Source organism: Grampus griseus (assembly GCF_964374135.1).
Source record: "Grampus griseus genome assembly, chromosome: 6".
Lineage (NCBI taxonomy): Eukaryota > Metazoa > Chordata > Mammalia > Artiodactyla > Delphinidae > Grampus > Grampus griseus.
In genome coordinates this window covers 64,016,852-64,039,641 of record NC_139000.1, presented here as the reverse complement: position 1 = coordinate 64,039,641, position 22,790 = coordinate 64,016,852, and the positions used below count along the sequence as shown (strand labels likewise).

General features: G+C 39.3%; 1 protein-coding gene across 2 annotated transcripts in view; it reads left to right on the top strand.

Moving 5' to 3' along the window:
- The window catches only part of TTC39B (tetratricopeptide repeat domain 39B), a 134,375-nt gene that overhangs the window by 46,410 nt on the left and 65,175 nt on the right, over nucleotides 1–22,790 (top strand). The window contains exon 3 of one of the 2 annotated variants that reach the window (XM_082657553.1): nucleotides 21,685–21,780. The exons of the other annotated variant lie outside the window; for it this stretch is intronic. Coding sequence (XP_082513679.1) covers nucleotides 21,685–21,780 — 96 coding nt within the window. The remainder of the gene's footprint in view (nucleotides 1–21,684; nucleotides 21,781–22,790) is intronic. 2 annotated transcript variants of the gene reach the window in all.

Genomic DNA, 22,790 nt, shown 5'->3' with positions numbered 1-22,790 from the left:
TGAATACTTTCTCCTGAATTTCTAATGAAAAGATGCAAGTGAACAGATGAGGGAGACCTTAAAGTATTTCCACAAAAGAAAATTATCTCCTACTCTCCTTTTCTGCTTAATGAATTCACCACCACAGATGTAGGTTTTCCTAGTTCTGGATCTTTGTGGTAACAATTGTGTTATTTTAAGTGATTAACTATTTGGGGAAGTTGCTAGATTTACAAGCTGGTAGATCGTACTGGAGGGAAAATTAGAGATTTTTTTTTTTATAAAACAGTTAGTGGGACATTGAACATGTCCTTTCTAAAAATTAAAAAATTGTTTATGAAGTTTCTGACTTGTTTAGCATAGGAGGTAATCTCTCAGGGAGGAACCGTACATTAGACCCATCTCATGGCCTATAGAAATTTGCTAGAAGATTAGCTCTGCCTTAGTCTCTGGCTCCCTGATTTAACAATTCCATACTGGTATGTGCTTCTTGGTGCTCTGATGACTGGGTATCCTTCTTGCCCACTGTTTGTACACAACTACCATATCTGAAAATGTAGTGGTGTGTATGAAGTCTGTTCATGAATTAAGTGATATGACATGTGAAGAATAAATAAAATATTCCAGGGTTTCCAAAGAGCTGTTTCTGGTTGGGAGATTGGAGTGGCTGGCATTGGTTTTGGGTTTTGAGAGATACCAGGGTTACTTGGGACACCTGTGGACACAAGAGATTTCGGGTCACCATGGATTCCTGGCTTCCGTTTAGTGAGGAGAGTAGACTCACTGCTTGGAATCAAGTGAATTGGTAGTGTTTTCAATTAACCTCTTTCTCATCAAAACCACAGTGGGCCATGGCACAAAAATCTAATTAACTGGGAGGCCTGGTCGGGTACTACTTAATCAAGATTTTCTTTTTATGATAGTTTAGAGAAGTCAGAGGAGACATCAAATTTATGTGCAAAGACTGTTAGAGCAGATTCAGGTTTAATATGTTTTCACCAGTGATCTCTTAATATTCCATAGTACCTCATTAAAATTTTGAATTTATCCTTATATAGAAATTCATAGGTGTTTAATCAAGTCCCGAGGCAATGGGATGTGTGTGTTCACGTACAGGAACTACAGTGAATTTGTTCTTACGTCTAGAAGTTGAAAGAGGCAGACGTTTTTAGTCAGGTGATAAGAAGCTTACAGTAGAATTAAAAATATTTTGTAGTGTAGCTTTTCTCATGGATTTCGTCCTTCTTCACACCTTCTCTTTTGAACTACAAACTGTAGATTAGAATGAGGTAAAGCTTTTAAGGCAACTCCCCCCCCCGCCCCCCATCAGTTTAGATCAGTTAATTATGGTGTAATAATTTTGTCTGTTTTAAGGTTATCTAGGGTGATATTCGGTGAATGACAGTTGAAAAACATCCAGTTAATATTTTTCTTCATAGTAGTTAAATTATAACTAGTAACTACAGGCAGAGTTAGATTAATTTTCATATTTCTGTGATCTTTTCCTTGACCCAGCTTCTCTGTCTAGGTAATCCAAATGTTCCTCAGGTCTGGAGGGGCACCTCTCTGCCCCGACCTCAACCTGATTTTTCTTAACCAGGTTGGCATTTAATTATTTCATTGGATCTAAGATGCCGCTGACATTGTATATACCACTGAGGAAGGAGAAAAACACAATGGAGAATTTTACAGGTGACTTTGCCGAAGGGAAGGGAAAAATAAAACTGTCATGCAGGAAGACACAGTAAGGAAATGTGTGTATTTCAATCTTGGTACTAGGTAGGGAGGGGAAAAAAACTTCTCTTGAGATTCTCTGCCCTGGGGACTTTAAAAAAATAGCTCTATCACATTATGAAACTATATCCCATAAAATCCCTGTTTTAAATTTACAATTCATTGGAGTTTATTATATTTACAGAATTGTACAACCATCATTACAATCTAATTTTAAAAAATTGATCACCCAAAAAAGAAACCCTGCACCCCTTTACAGTCATTCTCCTTTCCCACTCCTACTCCTAGGCAACCACTAATCTAATTTCTGCTTCTAGATTTGTCTGTATAGACATTTCATAAACATAGGATTATTCAATATATGTTCTTTTGTGTCTGGCTTTTGAGGTTTCTCCATGTTGCGGTATGTGTCACTATTTCATTCTTTTTTAGGGCTGAATAATACTCAACTGTGTGGATATACCACATTTTGTTTATCCATTCATAAGTTGATAGACAATCAGGTTTTTTCCAGTTTTTGACTGTTGTGAATAATGCTGCTATAAACAGCTGTGCACAATTCTGTGTGTGGACACATGTTTGTAATTCTCTGGTGTATATACCTAGGAGTGGAACTGATGGGCTGTATGGGAATCCTGTGTTTAACTTGTTAGCACTCTCAGAATTTCAATCACAAGCTACTTTGTGGTCTGAATATTAGGTACCAGTGTGGCCCAAACAGCTTCAAGCAGGTACTTTAATTTTAAGTGGATCAGCTTGGTTTTGCCTTCAGGTAACTGGCAGAAGCAAATGTGGATCCTTTCCCTAAGAATTTAACTTTGATCTAGGGCAATCAAAGTTGCTCTTGATTTTAAGATACATCTGGGTTTTGGGGATATTACATGATGAAAAATCTGTGTTACAGAGTCCATGGAATACAGTGAATGGAAATACATTTCTCTAAAAAGCCCAGAGTGAGCAGCATCCCAAGCGTCTTTTCCCTGTATTGAATTGCTTTTCTCTGTATTTTCTTTTGTACTGTTAGGTCTTCTTTAATCGTCTGCTATTGTATTGGAATCTTCCACAATAAGTAGTTCTTTATATATAAGCTTATGGGGGGGGGAGCGTATGCACATTTTAAGTTAAGGTATGTATATTCTATGAATGCTTCCTTTCACTCTAAGGAGGAGTGACAGTATTTCCTAAGCTCAAAGGAAAGCTTCTTAGTGACCCTTTGGTCCAATTGTCTCATTTGACCAAGGAGGCCCAGGGGAGGTGGAAGACTTGGTGGTGTTGGTGGCAAAATGAATGGAAAATGACTCGTAAACCCTTATGGACAGGGCCTTTGTCATTGTGGTTCCCTTTTCTGCAGGCTCAGGAGCCTCTCTGACCATCACTCAACCCCAGGTAGCAACACCCAAGTTGTGCCTGTAAGTCAGAGAAGCCCTGTTCCCAGTACTGACTTCCTTACCTCCTCCAAGAGCAGCCTTCTGGGCATGACTACTACTCTGTCCGGGACTACCTTAACAGTTGTAATGGGAAATAGGTCCAATCCTTGTCTATTTGATCACTCACTTGGACATTTCACAAATGCCTTAATTAAAAAAAAAGATAATTAATTATTTATTTTGGCTGCACTGGGTTTTAGTTGTGGCATGAAGGATCTTTGTTGCGGCATGCATGCGGGACCTAATTCCCCAACCAGGGATCGAATCCAGGCCCCTGCATTGGAGTGGAGTCTTACCCACTGGACCACCAGGGAAGTCCCCGCCCCCACATGCCTTAATTTCTGTGTTTCAAAGTGAACTTTTGGTGGCCGCCTCCCTCATCCCTCCGAAACCTTTTCCTCTCCCAGGCTTCTCCATCTTTGTAAATGTCTCCACCCACTTGCTCAAGCCAGGTGCCTGGTGGACATCTTTGATTCCTTCCCTTTTCTTTAACTTCCCTACTACCAAGTCTGATGATTTCTACCTCCAACATTTATTTCCCATCTGTTTACTTCTCTCTCTCTCGTCTCTATTACATTAGCTCGAGGTACTGTCAGGTTTTGCCTGGATTACTTTAAGAGCCCCCAATGTGTTTTCGTGCTTCCTTTGTTCTCTATTCTTCCACCCTCCCAACTGCATCCTACTTTTTCTCCACACAACAGCCGAAGTTACCTTATTTTAAAATTTTAATATGAAAAATTTCAAACATATATAAAAAATAAAGAGGATAGTAAACTGAGCTCTTGCATACTCACCACTTACCTTCAACAGCTGTTAACTCAAGGCCGATTGTTTTTCATCTATAATCCACCCCAAGGTTATTTGGAATCATATCCTAGACAGTATACTTTATTTCTACCTCTAAATATTTCAGTATGTGCTTCCTGAAAACAAAGACATGCTCTTATGGGTAATTACCGTTCAGATAACAAGGCCAGGAAATTGCATTGAAACAGAACTATTATCTAATCTATAAGCCTTTTATGGCATCACTGCATCTGTATTTTAGTATGCATATAAAAGATAGGTCTCTTTTTAAAAACATCACAAGGCTATTGTCACACCTAAAAAAATTAACAACATTCATCAAATATCCTGTCAGTATTCAAATTTCCCAGTTGTCTCATAATTTATTAACAGCAGGTTTGTTTGATTCAGGACAGAGTGATCCTTTTAGAAATTCAGTTGGATGATGTCACTGTCTTGCTTAGAATCTGTGCATGAGTTTGCATGTCTCTGAGGATGAAGACTCCAATCTACCTCAGCCCGCAAGGCTTGAGGTCAAGGTCAGGTCCCCACATACTGCTTCCACTCACCCTCAATCTCTGCCCTCGGCCAGAAGCCTCTTCCAGGGTTTTGACTGAGCTAGACCTTTGCTGCCCTAGATTTGTGCATCTGGCTTCTCTGACCAGAGCAACTTCCTTCCATTCCTCCCAGAGCTTCTTCCTGGTCATCCTCAGCTCTCAGGTGCTATGTCCTCCCACTTTGCTTAATGACTCCACCTGAATAGGTTACTCCTTCCTCATTCCTCTATCTTGGCATCCTGTTTGTTCCTCTCATACCCTTTCTCATTTTGTAGTTATTTTTTTACTTGTTTTTTGACCGTCTGTTCCTTTGGACTCTTGAAGTTCCAGGAGGATGGGACTGTTCTCTTCTTTTTTTTTTGCGGTACGCGGGCCTCTCACTGTTGTGGCCTCTCCCGTTGCGGAGGGCAGGCTCCGGACGCGCAGGCTCAGCGGGCATGGCTCACGGGCCCAGCCGCTCCGCGGCATGTGGGATCTTCCCGCACCGGGGCACGAACCCGTGTCCCCTGCATCGGCAGGCGGACTCTGAACCACTGCGCCACCAGGGAAGCCCCGGGACTGTTCTCTTCTGCTCATCGTGGTGCACCCTGTACCCAAGCACGATGCTTGGCATATAGTAGATGCTCAATATGTATTTGTCGAATTAATAAATTTGTTGAATTAATGTACTAATCGGAAACTATAGATGAATATTCAGAGTAAACTGCAAGGATTTGCAGTGCATTAAAAAAAATCCAGCCATCATTTACTGAGAACTTAGCAAGTATAGGGCACAATGATATTGCTGTGATTGTTCAAAGAGAGAGTGAGTTAAAGGATGTTTTGGGATGTGTTTTTTTCTTCTTCTTTTTAATGATGACAGCTGGTTGTGTTAATCAACCCGTACATACATAATTAGGTAATGTCCAATTGTTTGGGCGTACTAAGCACTGTGCAGATTGTCAGTGACTCCTTTGCCTTTACTCACCTCTGGGCTGACTCACTTTCCATCTGAAGTTTATGTAAATGAGCTGTCATACTCTTAGGGGTTGTAGTGAGCTTCACTACCTTTTGTTAACTTTCTCCCATTTTTTATCTGCCTTGTTTTCTGATATGTTTATCCATCCGGATAAAAATAGCAACCTGAAATGGGTAATAAAACACCACAAAAGCAGATACTTGGGAGCTTTGCCTTTTGAAATGTGTCAAACTTCTCCATTGGCTATGTTTTGAAAATTAATCAGTATCTCTGGTTCTCCCTTTCTCCCCTTCTTCCTACCTTTCCCCTTTGTGTCATCATGCTTGTAGAACATTGTAGCTAGAACTCCTCAGAGAGGAAGTGATGTTTGCATTAGGTACATTATTTATAAATAATGTATAGTTCAGTATCATGTATCATACACATTTAATAGTCTGAAGACTTAGCCACTAACAAATTTAAAGGACTCTGAAATTGCTTAACAGTGAAGAGGTATTTGGAGATTTATACGTGATTTTTATTTTTCTGTAATTTCTGTGTTATTTATTTTATGTTTATTGTCCAGAGTGAAAGTATTCAAGCCAGCAAGGAGTATTCTTTTTATTACCTGTGAGCAGAATGATCTCAAAATGTGTTAAAGCTCCATGTAGCTCTGATAAAGTAGCATGTTTAAAGGTATAGGCATAGTTTTGGTCTCCCCTGTAGGCAATGCAATTATAAGCTTTTAATTTCTATTTGTTTTATCAGCAAAGAAAGTTTTCTGTGAGGGCACCTTGACTTTGCTTTTATGCAAACTTCAAAGCGAGCAGCATAGTCTTTTCAAATCACTCTGGTTCCATGGTCACATCACCTTGTGCCTTTTGTGTCACATACCCTGCTGCTTCCCTCTTATAAGGATACTTGTGATTGCATTTAGGGCCCAAACCAAATAATCTAGGATAGTCTTCCCATTTTAAGATTATTAACTTAATTACACTTGCAAGCCTCTTTTCTCATATAAGGTAACATTCATAGGTTCCAGGGGTTGAGACTTGGATATCTTTGGGGCCATTGGTTAGCCTAACTACAGGTAAAAATAACATGCATGGTGGATACATGTACAGTTTTAATTTCCTTCTTTGTTTCCAGTTCTCTGTAAGGACTTTATTATTTTAAAATCAGGAGATATCAGAGTACATTACCTGATACTTTTATAATCAGATTAAATTGTGAGCCACATCACAGGAACAGTCCAGTTCTAATATGTGTAAGAGCCCTTAAGGCAAGACAAGAAAGTTGTCAAGTCACTGACCATCTCTAAGCCTACTTTATTTTTTTGAGTTTCATCAAAATCAATTCAAATATTCTTTATCTAATATTAATTTTAAATTGCAGTTTCCATCTACAATGGAGTGACTTTATATGTATATTTCATTCACTTCACTAATTTAACTTTTGTGCATTTAACCCATTTGACCGAAAACTTCACAGAACTTGACTTTCCCTTATTTAGTGTTTTTAAAAAGTCAGTAAGATATAAAATCCAATTCTAACTTGGGAGCATCAGACTGCTCTTACGTTTTCCTTAAAACAAAAGAGGTAATTCATTTTATTCCTCATTTAACCCTCTTTGATAGTGGTGAATCCCTGGATTAGGTGAAAAATCATTAAAAGGCCCTGTGGATTTTATAAATCCAGGCTATTTGTATTTTTCTTGCTTGCTTCCCTAGGATAACCAAACAGTGATGGATTAGAATTAGGCTGCAGCAGAGACTGGGAAAAAAAAAAAATCTCCCGGCATCCCTTCCTGCAGGAGCATCAGCTTCGGCAGTGAGTGTAGCTGCCACTTTAACTGACATGTCTTAAATTCTGCCCTGGGAAGCTCTGGGATGCTGTCAGCTGCCGGGCAACTTCTTTTCTTAAGCTCAGTAATTGAGAGTCTCACCAGAGACCAAGAAATAAAACAGAAATTGAGGATTTTTTTGCCTTTTAAATTGAGGATTGTCTCTTCTTTTCATTGGCTTTTAAAAAATCTGGTAGAAGAGAGGGCATCTTCACAGTGGGGCTATATTAATTCCTTCAAAGTTACAGCTGCTCTAAACCTGTGAGTATGTCGCATTTATTTAGCTGTTCCTGGGGGTATGATTGCAGCATTCTCTTTGGATCTGTGAGGATTTAATTTAAGGAAAGCTATGCTGATTAAAAAAATTGGAGTGAAATTTCACTGGAGACCTGCAGTTTTTGTTAATTGACATTGACTTCATTAAAGCCTTCATGTCAAGCCTGCCAGGGCTCCCCCTGCCCCCCATATCTTTTTTTCTTAAGTTCCTGAGAGTGAGTGCTGAAATTGGAGAAAATAGTGAATCTTGCTGAGAAGGATTCAGTCTTCCCGGGATGCTATGGCAGGTTTACTGCTGCTGCAAGGTGTGCATGGGGCTGCAGAACAATGGAAGGATGATGACGGCTCACTTTGTATTCACTGTGTTTGTCTTATGTCCTTTGTTGGCGTCGTTATGGCGTTTTGTTTTGTTAGGGTGATTAAAACCTTAAAAATTAAGTACCGTGGCATGCTGGCAGAATAGCGTCAGTAGTCATAGACTTCACCGCTGTCTGTGCTGTGTTGGGTTCAGCCAGTCTCTTTGTAGCAGATCACAGTAAATGGGAGTTACCTAAGAGTGACCTTTGCATGACCACCCTTTTCTAATTGTGCATTTGAGTCGGTGCCATTTTTTTTCTGGTGACGCAGACCCTTTAGTCTAAACATCTGTCCTTAGTCATTGTGTCCCCTTCGGAATACACTGGAGGCTAGAACTGTATCCTTGCTGAATTTTTATTGAATCAATTTTGAACCGTTTGTAAAGAGAGAGGTTAGATTTTGGTTCCCTTGATAACCCCCATATGTTCTTGATTGGTCTTTGTTACATGAAAGTCTTATTATTTTAGTGATCTGATCCAGATCATTTGGTTCCTGATCTCATTCCTTTATCTTAAAATCACATTGGCTAAAACGATTTCTAAAAGTTAAGTTCAGAGATCAGTAATCAAAATACTTTTAAATACCAACTGTTAACAGTTGTCTTTGTAGATGCAGAATATATTATGTGAGTTTTTTTGGGTGTTAGTATTTTGATTGATTTCCTGCAGCATAAAAAATAAATCAAGGATTTTAAAAAAGAAACTCTCTACCACCCAGAGATCAAACATCTGCTGTTTTTATTTTTAAACATTTTGTCATTCCTAAATGCAGCAACTTTGAATTCAATGAGGAAAGAGTCCTAAAAATAGGAAATTCTGCCTTACCTAGACTGGTAAAGAACTTATAGTCATTCATTCATTCATTAACAAACGAACGTTTACATTTGTCACAAAGCTCTTGCCAGACTTTGGGGACATGATGCTGAACGAGATATTATATCTGCCCTCGTGGAGCAGATACTATTAGCAGGTGAGGGGAACATTCAGAAACTACCTAATTATTTCATTATATGTGTTGTAATTTTTGAACTGTAGAAGTATTGGTACTTTGCAGCCAAATATTTATATTAAAGACATACAAATACTTGCATGTAATTCTGCCCCAGATCTTCTGGAGCCACAGATCCTTGGTATGCTTGACCTGGAAAGAGATTTTGAAAATAATTGAATTAGTTCAACAAGCATGTGATAGGCACTCTATTAAGTGCTGGTTTTTAGATCAGTAAATAAGGAACAAGCCCTGCTTTGGAGGAGGTCACAGTCTAGTCTATTGAGAGAGGGAGGGAAATTGGTTATGTTAGTATATTCTAGTATGTTATTCAGTAAATACTGAGTGTGTGCTGTAATGTTGGGCACTGCCATAGGCACTGTGCTGGGCACTGGGGGTGGGGTGGAGAGTAAGACGGAGATACCGTGCCCTCTGGAAGCTCTTAGGGACCGTGGCAGAGAAATGATAGGATGCCATGAGAATACACCTGAGGGTGAAGGGGCCTCAGTACCATTTACTGATCATCTGCAGTGGGCCAGCCATCAATTGGTACTCTCTGTGTGCATCAATCTTCCCTTCAATCCTATAAACTAGTTACTATCTCTGCCGTAACAAGCAAGTAAATGGAGATGCAGAGAGGTTAAGTAATTTGCTGAAGGTCACACAGGAAGTGAGTGGAGGAATTAGAACTCGATCCCAGATGTGACTTGACTTCACATCTCTGCCCCTTCCAGTGGTCCCCAAACCTGGCTGCTTATTAGAGTTATCTGAGCTCTGGAGGGAGAACTGTGTTTATTACAGGCGTCCCTGAGGACTATGGGCAGTGAGATTTAGGGGCCATTCTTAGACTACCCCCTCAATTTACAGATTGGGAAGAGCGAAGATAGAGATCATACAGTAGTTAAAATGGGGCCAGTAGCTAGATTTCCTAGTCACCATTCGCTCCATTGCAGTATCTGGAAAGATATAGACTAAGAAATCAAAACCAGAATCAAGAGCAAACAACAGACCCAAACCAACCAACCAAATAAACAAAACAAAACAAAATAAAACAAAAACAAGATAGTAGCAATAAGAACCTGAACCTGTAAAGTGTTTGTCTGGTCTTGGCTCTGAAGAACCACCCCTGGTAGCCCAGACAGCCCCGATTCAGGGGTCTCCCTGTGCTGCCAGATGGTTACTACTTGAGAGTGAACTAGGTAGGACTTTTTTTTTTTTTTTTTTTAAAGAAAACAGAGCAGATATCTTGGGTTATTAATATTCATCCAGGCACTTCAGTTTATTCAAGAAACTGTTACTGGGATGTAATGGGATAAACTCTGTAGTATGGAGAAGGTCAGGGTTCTGTGGGAGCAAAGATGAGGGATGACCAACCTACACCTGGGTGATGGCAGGAGTTCAGAGAGATGCTGACCTTGTAGGGCTTTCTGGAGGAGGGGATGTCTGAATTGAGGCTGATATTGCTAGATACTAGTGGCAATCAGGTGTAGCAGCAGAGTTTATTAGGGCAAAGACCCTGAGATATGAGAGACCATTGTAAAAGAGGAAAACTTTCTCCTCTGTTCTCTTAGGTTCATGCTTGGGGCCCTGCAAATTAAATGGATAAAAGACAGATTAGCAAGGGAAGAGAAAAACAAGTTTAATTGCATATGCACATATGAAAGTTCACAAAGAAATGTGCCTCAAGGAGGTGGTTAAAATTGGGGGCTTATTTACCATCTAAACAAAGAATGATGAAGTGTGGAGAAGAAGCTAAATAAAAGAGTTTGGGGGGCTTCTGGATGAGGGTAAGTTATAGGAAGATGATTAGAAAATGTATGTTAGAGAAGAATTGTTTAGTAAGTTTTTTATGCAGCTAAGAGTCCTCTCAGGTGATAAGAGTTATCTTTGGACTAGTTTTCTTCCTGGTGTGGGAGAGGGAGACATCATTACAAAAGGAAATTGATACCCTGATTTTAGATAGAAAGGAAGAGAGCAGAGAGCTAATTGCCTTCACCTCAAAATAATCTTTACGTGAAAATGATATATTTTGGGGTGACATACTCTGATCCCCTTCACTATGGTCTCTTCAGGGTTTGCCAAGAAGCTTGAGAGGCCTGCAGTTCTAGTGAGGATAGTCTGGTTAGAGAAAGACAGGTACCAAGGGTACCTTGCCAAGAAACTGTGGCAAGGGCCATGATGAGCCACTGAAGTGTCACTAAAGTATGAGTGGTGAAGTCGTCTCGCTCCTGACTCTTAAGACTCTGGCCAGTTATTTATAATTTAGGGCTTAAATAGGCTTTGATGGCTTAGGTAGAGAATTTAACATATTTGTGTGCATATACATATGAATGTACATAGAGATATATGCATGTGTGTGTATATATATATATATACACACACACACACACAACGCATGCATAGAGATATATATTGGTATAGATATATATCAATCGTTGTTTTTATGGAAAATACGTTTTGATTTCCAACCCAGTACATCATAAACAAATTTATAAGATTATAACCCACTTGTGACTTTGTATGGTTTTTAATCTCCCATTTTTTGCATCAAATCTCTCATTTGATTAGCAGAAGTCTCTGAGGCCTGTCATGAGATAAGGGATTTTGAGGCTCTGTGTGGTTTCCTGAACAAAGCAGTGAGGGAGGTTTAGCAGCTTTTTGCTGTGTCATCGTTTTCATATCTTAGTGGAGAAGAAATGGATTAGATCCTTTTTAAAATGTCTTCTGTGTCAGGTCCGGTACCCACAGAAAGTCTGTCTTTGTATCTTAAATAACAACCGTGTTAATTGATCTCCCCTTTTACAGAGAAGGAAAACAAGGTGGGAAAATGTTAAATCAGTTGCCCAAAGTAATTCAGAGTGCTGACTGTGACTCCATGGTGCTAAAAGTTGGCCAATCTGTACTCCTACAGGCTGTTGTATTGTGTCTCTTAGCCATGGGTTGATTGGGGGAATGTAGGCAGCCCCCTCCCCTTTTTTTTTTTTTTGCGGTATGCGGGCCTCTCACTGTTGTGGCCTCTCCCGTTGCGGAGCACAGGCTCCGGATGCGCAGGCTCAGCGGCCATGGCTCACGGGCCCAGCCGCTCCGCGGCATGTGGGATCTTCCCAGACCGGGGCACGAACCTGTGACCCCTGCATCGGCAGGCGGACTCTCAACTACTGCGCCACCAGGGAAGCCCGGCAGGCAGATTCTTAACCACTGTGCTACCAGGGAATACCTGGTGTGGAAAGTCTTTAGTGACCATTCAAGTGGTATGAATGGATTTCTTTGGTGATCGTTTTAGATTAGTGGGTTATAGAATATCTTATTTCAGGTCATTACAGGTGACTATATTTTAGAAACCAGGGAAGTGTGGGACCCAGACTTGACTTTCTCTTGTGGTTTGGGGCTGTAGTCATTATCTTCTTAGCTTACTGGGTGGGTCAGAATTTGAGCCTTGCCATGAGCTAGCAAACTGGGCCTTAATATACAGCATTATGTGCCATCACCCATCTTTAATATTAGCTATTTTTAAAGGCAATATCATCCCTGTATAACAAAAGCATTTTATGTGCCCACTTGGTACCACAGGCTGAATATGAATATATACAGTACACCACTATGAAAACAGCCACACATTGAAGAGCTAAAGAAAATTAAACTTTGGTGCTTAATTACCTGAGTATTTGTATGTTTCCCCTTGTGTTTTGCTTGTCTCCTCTAATAGATGTTTGTGGGGGAAGCCGTAATATTTACTGATAGCTGCTTGCTTGTGAATGAGGACTCCATGATATTCATGGATACTTTCCGTGATCTACATAAGTGACATAAAATGCCAAGTACTGATATTGTGTTTGGCACAAGGGTGCTGACAGATATACAATAAATACAAATGTCATTCATTCAACCAAAACTTTATTGAGCTTCTCTGGGCTAAGAGAGTCCCTGTCCTTAAAAAGCTTGTAAGCTACTCACAGCAACTGAAAAGTAGACCATTCATCATACTATGATGAGTTTTTTGTTTTTTGTTTTTTTTTGCGGTATGCGGGCCTCTCACTGTTGTGGCCTCTCCCGTTGCGGAGCACAGGCTTCGGACGTGCAGGCTTAGCGGCCATGGCTCACGGGCCCAGCCGCTTCGCGGCATGTGGGATCTTCCCGGACTGGGGCATGAACCCGTGTCCCGTGCATCGGCAGGCGGACTCTCAACCACTGCGCCACCAGGGAAGCCCACTATGATGAGTTTTAAATTCTGACCATGGAACCCAGAGGAAAGACACATTATCTAGCCTGGAAAACTTTTGGGTAGGCTTAATTTTTCTTTCCTTCATGGATCATGAGACAAATGAAAGGAAAGCTTGTTTTCACCATTGCTTTTTAGAAATTTCTTTTTTTGCTAATCTTTGTTTTAGGTGGTGTTTTAAAAGAAATGATAAACAGTTACCCCCATTCAGTGTTATGCTGAAAACCTCCATTTGCTCTGCATCCTGAAAAGGGTCTGCATCCCTCCTTTGAGGGACTAAGGAAAGTGGCGAAGTGCCACTAAGTGGCCTCTGGCTGTGACTGCAGGAAACTTGAACTGCTGAGTAGCAGGAGTGCAGTGGTCTGTCTAATGGGAAGTTCTTGGCCCCAATCACTTAACTCTTCTAACAACATCAGCACCACATTTATGTCATGTTCCAGTTTAAAAAGTGATTTTACAAAATGGAATGCATTGCTTCTGCAGAGCATCCCTGTGAGGTAGACAGGACAAATGTATTGTTAGCCCTCTTCTGGCTTTTGTGTGTGTGCTGCTTTTCCCCCCCTTTTTTTTTTAAATTTATTTATTTATTTATTTATGGCTGCGTTGGGTCTTCGTTGCTGTGCACAGGCTTTCTCTAGTTGTGATGAATGGGGGCTGCTCTTTGCTGCAGTGTGTGGGCTTCTCATTGCGGTGGCTTCTCTTGCTGTGGAGCACAGGCTCTAGGCACACGGGCTACAGTAGTTGTGGCACACAGGCTCAGTAGTTGTGGCACACGGGCTTAGTTGCTCCGCGGCATGCGGGATCTTCCCGGACCACGGCTCGAACCCATGTCCCCTGCATTAGCAGGTGGATTCTTAACCACTGTGCCACCAGGGAAGTCCCCCATTTTTGTTGTTTTTGTTTTTATCGTTGTAAAATACATGTAACATAAACTTTAACCGTCATAACCACCACTGCAGTAGTATTAATAAATACATTCATAATGTGGTGCAACCATCACCACCATTCACCTCTGTAAGTCTTTTCATGTTGTAAAATGGAAGCTCTACACACGTTAAACAGTAGCCTCCCTGCTTCCTACTCACCCCACCCCCAGCCCCTGGCAGAGGTGAGTGATTGGTCCAGAGTCACACTGCTTGCACAGCTAGGGTAGAATCCAGCATTCTGCCTGTGTTGCAGCATGCTTTCTCCTAATTCGCACTACAGTAGGGAACTGAAGAAGGATAGTTAAAAGATTAGGTAGAAAATTTCCACTAGAAATAAGAGAACCTTCCAGTAGGGAAGGGATTTTCTTTTAAATTTAAAAAAATGAGTAAAAAAAAAACCCCAGCAAAATGAAACAGGTGCCATGTATATCTCTTGCCAACTAATATTCTATTGTTACTTGTTTTAAATAACGTGGAGTACAGTTTGCTTTGCCTAAGGAAAGAAGCTGAAAAGATACAGGCTCTGATTTTAGTTTCCAACTCTGTCAGTGATTTGCTGTGGCTCTGGGCAAGAAAAACAGCATCTATTGGGGTACTTTATTTTTTCTAAAAAGACAGTAAGTCCCACCCTCCATTTTCTTAGTGAGTAGGGTCTGGGCATGCTTTCTCTTTTATCCAGAAATGAACTTTTATTCTTTTCACCTGTCCTCACTTTGCCCTGGAACTCTCATCTCCCTTGAGGATGGGGAAAAAACCATTAAGTTGTCAATTAAAGATGACATCATCTGTTCAAAATTCAGAAAGCCTCTTTCGGAGGGACTCAGATTTTCTTGGGGGAGTAGGAGAGGTAAATGCCCAGACAAGTAAAAACTTAAACTCTGCATCGGGCTGACATCTCCCTTCTCAAAGGTTCCCCCTCCCTCTCCTCCTTCCCGGATGGCCTCTGGAGGCAGGAGGAAGTGACACAGGGATGGAGCCCTGGTCTGGGTGTTGCTCTCTGGTTGAAGTCTCATCGGCTATTTTTGCAGTGAGCTCTGTCCTTGCTGCCTCTGCTCCTGAAGCACCTCTGATGGCTGGACCTGTTGGTGTGCCCATGACCCCAAGGGCTTGGCATTCTCCACTGGTGTTGGCTGGTCCACAGGTGCCAGAGGCCTAGTGGCCACTCCTATTTAATCTCTGTTCTCTGCCCTTTGCTACAGGAGCTGTCTTTTAAAAACATCTTATTTTGCAGTAACTCCATACTTAAGAGTAAAGGTATGAGAATAATACAGAGAACTTCTCTATACCCTGAATCCCTTTTTAACATTTTGCTACATTTGTGTATTATTCTCTGGCTGTATACTCACTATTATGTATTTTTCTGAATCATTTGGGAGTAGGATACAGCTCCAGAGAAGCTGATCTAGAAGGATGAATTGGAACCTTCCAAGTGAACAAGGGAGGGAAGTGTCTGGAAATAGCTCTCATATTCTTTCTTTTTCTCTGCTTTCCTCTAACCCTTCTTTCTTCCAAGTTAAGTTTCTCCACCTCCTTGAGCTCTTCCTTTTATGGAAAAGCACAAAGAATGTAAAAACCACCCAAGTCCTTCAGATAATATGAAGGTTTATAATTTTGATCGAGGAAGCCTTTTTTAATAAGTCTAAGTACGAATTTTTTAGGGGTAGTTTATCTAGTTTATAAATTCACTAGTATCTCACCTAATAGAATAATTATACCCTGTGTTGGTGCTTGCCCTTTGGCCTTTTTCAGCTTTTTAGATCTTCCCTCTAAAGGATAGGACTAGTATGGCAAAAAAAAAAAAAATGTTGAAATTTCTTTCCTTTGATTCTTTTTTAAAATTTATTTATTTTTAATTAATTTATTTTTGGCTGCATTGGGTCTTCGTTGCTGCACATGGGCTTTCTCTAGTTGTGGCGAGCGGGGGCTACTCTTTGTTGCGGTGCACGGGCTTCTCATTGCGGTGGCATCTCTTGTTGCGGAGCATGGGCTCTAGGCACACGGGCTTCAGTAGTTGTGGCCCGCTGGCTCAGTAGTTGTGGCTCGCAGGCTCAGTAGTTGTGGCGCATGGGCTCAGTAGTTGTGGCTTGCAGGCTCTTGAGCGCAGGCTCAGTAGTTGCGGCGCACGGGCTTAGTTGCTCTGTGGCATGTGGGATCTTCCCAGACCAGGGCTCAAACCCGTGTCCCCTGTGTTGGCAGGTGGATTCTTAACCACTGCGCCACCGGGAAGCCCGTTTCCTTTGATTCTGATAGCATAGCAGGCGAGGGGGTGAAGTTGACAGTAACATGTATTTGGGGAGTGCCTGGTAATTTATAGGCTGTTCTGCTCTCCCAGCAGTAAGAGTAGCACCTCCCTTTTTCCTCTGATCGCTGGCCATGAGAATGGCTATTTGAAAACATCATCCATGGGACAGAATTTGGTCTGATGAGCAGTTTTCTTTGGTAAGAAAGACAGGTTGGTCATATGGGCAATAATATGAAGCAGTAGGTTTCCTGTAAATCTGTCGGTGGTGCCGCTGGAGTCCTGTGTCATAGCTCCAGTGGGCGCCATTCCAACTGTAGGTTTCATAATGGTGCCTCCTGGAGCACACCCACTGGTCTTTCTTCATGCATTTCTCTAGTCCCCTAAAGAGAGATTTTAACTTTAGGGGAAAGTTAAAAAAGCCTCAAGATATTAAGTGTCTTTTTATTAATTTTTGAAATTTTATTTTATTTCTTTCTTTTTTAAATGGGCTAGCTTATATTTCATCGTGCAGGAACATAGCTCATTGTATCGGATTTATTGGGGGAAGTTAAATTTGAATTGATTCTGCTAACTATGATTTGAATGAGAGAAAAAGTATAAAAAAATGAAGCTGTAAGCGTTTCCTCTGAGAATAGTTCTACCTAGTGATTAAAAATTAGAGCGGTATGACACTCGATAATAAAAAGGCAAGTAACCCAATTAAAAAATGGCCAAAGAACCTGAACAGGCATTTTTCCAAAGAAGACGTACAAATGGTTAATATGTAGCTAAGCAGATACTCAGTACCAGTCATTAGACAAATGCAAATCAAAACCACAATAAGATACCATCACACCCCCGAAGATGGACAGTAACACGTGTTGTCCGAGATGTGGAGAAACTGAAACTTTCATACATTACTGGTGGGAATGTAAAATCACACAGTCACTTTGGAAAATGGTCTGGCAGCTCTTCAAAATGTCAAACATAGAGTTACCATAGGATTCGGCAATTCCACTCCTAGTTCTATACCAAGAGAAATGAAGTATATGTCCACACAAGAACTTGTACATGAATATTAATAGCATTATTCATAATAGCCAAAAAGTGGAAATAACTCATATACCCATAAACTAATGAAATGACAAATGAAGCGTGTTATATCTATGCAATGGATTATTATTTGGCAGTAAAAAGGAATGAAGTATTGATACATGCAACAGCTCAAATGACTCTTGAAAACATTATGCTAAATGAAAAAAACCAGTCATGAAAGACCACATATTATATAATTTCATTAATATAAAACATCCAGAATAGGCAAATGTGTACATACAGGAAGTAAATTAGTGGTTTCTTAGGGCTAGAGGTGGAGGGACATGCGAAGCGATTTCTGGTGGATGGATATAGAGTATCTTTTGGGTGACAAGATGTAAAATTAGATTGTGGTGGAAGTGACATACTATCTATGAATATTAAAAAACATTGTATAATTTAAGTGAGTGAATTGTATGGTCTGTGAATAATGTATCAGTAAAGCTGTTTAAAAACGTGCAGAAATTAAAGAAGTAAAATCAGGGCAAAATAAGGACACATTTTCTAGCATACCTATACCTGTAAATGAAATACGAGGTACTGTTTTTCTTAGCCTCTATAAACCCAATAACAATAGTTTTCTCTAGCTAAAAATACATTTTTTTCCTGACATTTGAGTTTAACGTCTAGGTTATGCTCAGAAGTGGAACAGACAAGTCATTTTTTTCAGTTAAAATTTTACTAACTGTGCTTGCTTTGGTGGTACACATTCTAAAACTAAAGCAATATAAGGAACATCTAGCATGGCGTCTTTGCAAGGGTACACGTACCTCAGTGCAGTGTGTTATGTATATTTCCTTCCTTTATTGAAGGAAGTAAGAGAAGACCTGAATAAATGTGTATAGATGTGGAAAATATAATATTGTAAAGTTTACAGTTCTCTGCAAAATCTCTGAAAATATAATGAAGTCCCACTCAAAACCTCAGCAGGACTTTTCTTGGAACTTTACAATAACTGATTCTAAAACTTGTAAATAAGAATGAAGTTGCAATAGCAGTCCCAGACACCCCCCTCCCCCAAAGAGCATTTAATAAAGTAGAGGGCTTGCCCATTGTCATATAGGATCTAATAAAGCCAAGCTAATGAAAGTTGTGTGAATGGTGCAGACAGAGGCAAATAAGTGAATGGATCCAAAGAGTGCCTGAAACTGCCCTGTACATGTATGAAAACCTGCCCTGGGTTAGAGATAACAGCGTCATTCATTATGTTGGAGTGTGATAATTTTAGGGTGAACGCATGTCAAACATTTACTTATCAATGAGGAAATCATCAAGATGGTGAAACCGTTCCAAGAGCATTTGGGGAATTGAAGGAAAAATGTTCGAATAAGATTTGTTATATACAAAACTGGTTAATCTCCTACAAGGCAATAAAACCATAACCATACCAAATTATTTGCATATGTACCAGACCAAAAAAATCTGCAAGTTAACATATTATTTTATAGAATATAGACCTTAATCAATAGAAAATAGCAAGTCAAACAAGGATATATCCCTTATAGAATGAAATATTCCTTGGGTGGGCCTGTTAGACAGTGCTCCAAGATGGCATTGAGTGGGCATGCAATCTTTTTTTTTTAATCTTATTTCAAAGCTACTGAGTAGCTGAAGGATGAGTTATTCATTGCTGTTGAGATAATTGCCTATCCATAGGGGAAACAATTAAATTTAGATCACACTGTACACAAAAGTGGATTCTAGATATACTTGTGTGTTAAATTATTTTCTCTATGTATTTAAGCATTTCTCATAAAAAAGGGGTAAATAGGTTCTTGATAAAATACTGGATAGTAGTTTACTATCTAGTAAGTGAATGAATTAGGTCTATAAAAAAAACTGAATAAAAAAATCAGTTTGTAGCATGATGTACTTATTGTGATACTAATATGAATTTTAAAATACTGTAGAATTTCTGGGACTTAATGTACATGTATAGAAAAGCATAAAAAACTAAACTTTTGTACCCCAGAAAAATGAAAAAATATCTAGTATTGTTTTATTAATAATTATTAAGTTCTGCTAAATTTAAGTGTTTTCTGCCTGGTAAAGATGCTATAATTGTAGCTTTGAAACATGCAACAGTTACCTGACACAACAGACTTGATTTTAGCAGAACTTAATTAATTTAGTGTTTTATATATATGGTATGTCAAATCATTGGGGTAAAGATACAGGTTTTTAAAAATTATCTTGGGAAAAATAGCAAAAGATTAAGAAAAATGCACAGCACTATCTTGTACCATATACTCAAATTATAAATGGATCAACATTAAATATTAAAAAAATAAGCAGCATGGTAAAATTATGTTATATAATCTTTGTGGAGGGGAGGTTTTCCTAAGTATGCCCTCAAAATCAGAAATATTAAAGGGAAATATTAATTTTGATTATATAAAAATTTCAATATTGGGGAGAATTTTAAAATTAAAGATAAGGCAAATGAGAAATGGGGACATTTTTATATACATTTCAGAGAACATATTTTTCTAGCCCTTATAAATGAATCTGTAAGGGAACGGATAGGCAAGAATGGTCCGAAAGGCTAGACAGCCCTTTGAATCTATCTTATTCCTCTTTCCCTGCTTGTAAACTGAGATGTCAGTCAGTACCCTGGAGTCTGGTTTACCTAAGTGCTTAGGGCTTCCTCCATTCTCCTGGTAAGAAGTTCTTGTGATAGAAAATAACATGCCTTCAAGCTACATTTCCACTTAACCGTGGCGTTTTCTTTTCTCCCATCACCCACACCCAACCACCCTTGTGAAAAGAACCTTGATTTTCCCCTAACCTGATATATGAAATTTAGGAAACTTGACATGTTCAAGAAAAGATGAATGTTGAATATAAAATATTACCGGGTATTGGGAAGTCTGAAGGTAGAATATAATCATACTCCACTTAATGTACAATAAGGGCATTGACATCTTAGAATTTTAAAAAAAGAAGCTTTCCTAAAGGGATGGTCAATAACCCTTTCCTCTCTTCTCTATGGCTGTGGACAGTTAAGGTGAATCGTCAGTGGGAGGTTGACGATTCTGTTATATACAGGGCAGGGCTTATTCTTAAGCTCTATGGAAGTTTCCTTCTCTCCAGTAGGCTTGCCTCTGCGTGTGTCTCTGCGGTAGATCTAGGTCAAAATGTGGCCTAAGATTCTGCAAACCAGATTGGTCTCCAGCTCCTCTGTGTTACCTCAGCATTCTGTGGTATAAATATATAATGGGAAACAAGCCAGTTTTTAAAACATAAGATATTTTACAAAATACTTGCCCTTTCACTCCAGAATTTATCCTTAGGAAATAATCAGGCAAGTGAGTAAAGGGGCTTATTGCAGTATTGTTTGTATTGATAATTGCCAAACATTGGGAGCAACTAGCATGCCTCAAAATGAGGGATAGGTAACAAATTATGTTACCTCTCTTCAGTAGACTGCTATGTGGACACTAGCTATGATAGAGCAACTCAGTATTTGTTGAGAAGAAAAGATTCAGGATAGAGTAAGCATATAATAAAGGAAACCAGAATATGTTATCCCAAAATACGTATGCCTCTTTGACATAAAAATCATTTTGAGCTGAAGGCAATCAAGAAGCAGTAAACACTGAAAAAGTTCCCTCTTTCTGCCTAAAGGTGGGACATAAATTCTGTTTTTACTGGAGACAGACTCGTACAGCTCAGAGTCTGCAGACAAATCTTGTTAAATTAACCCTTATTTATTCCAAGCTATTCCTTCACCATTTACCCCTAGGCCTTCACCATTTGTTTTTCCAATTCTTGACAAATGTATTGTTTCTTTGTCAGAAAGGTATAAAAGATTTCTGCTCTGCTCACTTCTTTGGGTCTTTATTGTCCTATGAAGGTTCTCACGTACATGTAACCATTCAATTAACTTTGTGTGCTTTTCTCTTGTTGATCTGTCTTTGTCAGTTTAATTTCCAGACCCAGCCAGTGACCCTAAGAGGGTTGACAAAAACTTGTTTCTCCCCTACAGTAATATTCCATTTCAATCAAGAAAAATATAGACAGATAGATAGGGAAAAGATTTGGAAGGATATATACAAGCTACAACGTTATCTTTGGGTGGAGAGTTTTGGGGGGTGATTTCATTAATTTCTTTTTTGTGTACTGGAATATAAAGAAAAATAAGTTTATTTTATTGGGGCTGTATTTCAGGAATAGTCACCATGTAACTGAGTGGATTCTGCTATTTGATTTGCAAAACTGATAAGAAATGGAAGTGAGATAATATAAATAATTGAAGGACTTGTGTTGTATACTTTAATCTATGTGGACTTTTCCTGTAAGACAAAGAAGTAACAACCTCACTGCCTTTTTATTAACAGGCCTTCTCGTGTAGATATGGCAACAAGCAGCCAACACTTCTCATCGTTTGATACAAAACAGGCATCCGGACAGCACCGAACATCTAATGTGAAAAGGTCAGGAAAGGGGGGGGTGCGGGTGTTCCTGGGGGACTGGGGAGAGCAGTCCAACCCTTGGGTAAATTGCAGTGTTGATGTTAGATAGGGCTTTGTGTTTTACTAATGGGTAGGGTGGAGAGAGGCCTGGGCAGGTATAAGTGCCCATTTTACAAATTAGGGAAGGAGTCTCAGAGCTCCTAAGGGATTTAGTGAGTAGGTCACCCTGTTACATAAAAGCAGAAACAAAACCAAATTCAACTCTTGGGGTACAACTCCCTCTTGAGCCTTTTTTTATCTTTTAAAATTTTAACCATTTATTTTATTATGAAATAATGTAACCATATTGCCAAGCATCGGGCAAGATGGAGGAAAGAAGAATTATGAGCACTGTTAGAATTTTGGTATATTTCATTCCAGTATTTTCTCTAGGCATGTGCTCCTTGATATAGATGTAGCCATACCTTTTTCATTGAACATTGTATTGTGATTGTTTTTCTAATTGTATTCTTCTTGTAACTTTGGCTGAAAAGTACATTTAAGAAGCATTTGTCATAGAAAATTCAGGAAATATACCAAAGCACAAAGGAGAGATAAAATATGTATTACCATCACCATAACTGTTTTTTGGGTGTGTATTCTTTCTTTTTCTCTTCATATATAGAGATATTAATTTTTTTTCTAAATTGGGATCATATTAATTTTACTCTTTGGTAACCCACTTCAAAGCATAATACATCGTGACATTTTTCCTTTCCACTGAATGTGTTTTATAATATCATATTTGATTGCTAAGTACTGTTCCTTTACGCCCATTTTAGAATTATTTTAGCCAGTTGTCACTTTTTGAATATGTAAGTTGTTCCTTTCTCGGTTATTAAGGCAACTTTGTTAAAGCTTTATTTTATACCATGAAAAAGTGCTTTCCATTTATCCTTACGGGTTGATTAAACTTTATACAGCACGTCTTCGGCATTTTAGATTTTGCATTTGAAATTTCAGCTACTTTTGAGTATGTTCACCATACTCAT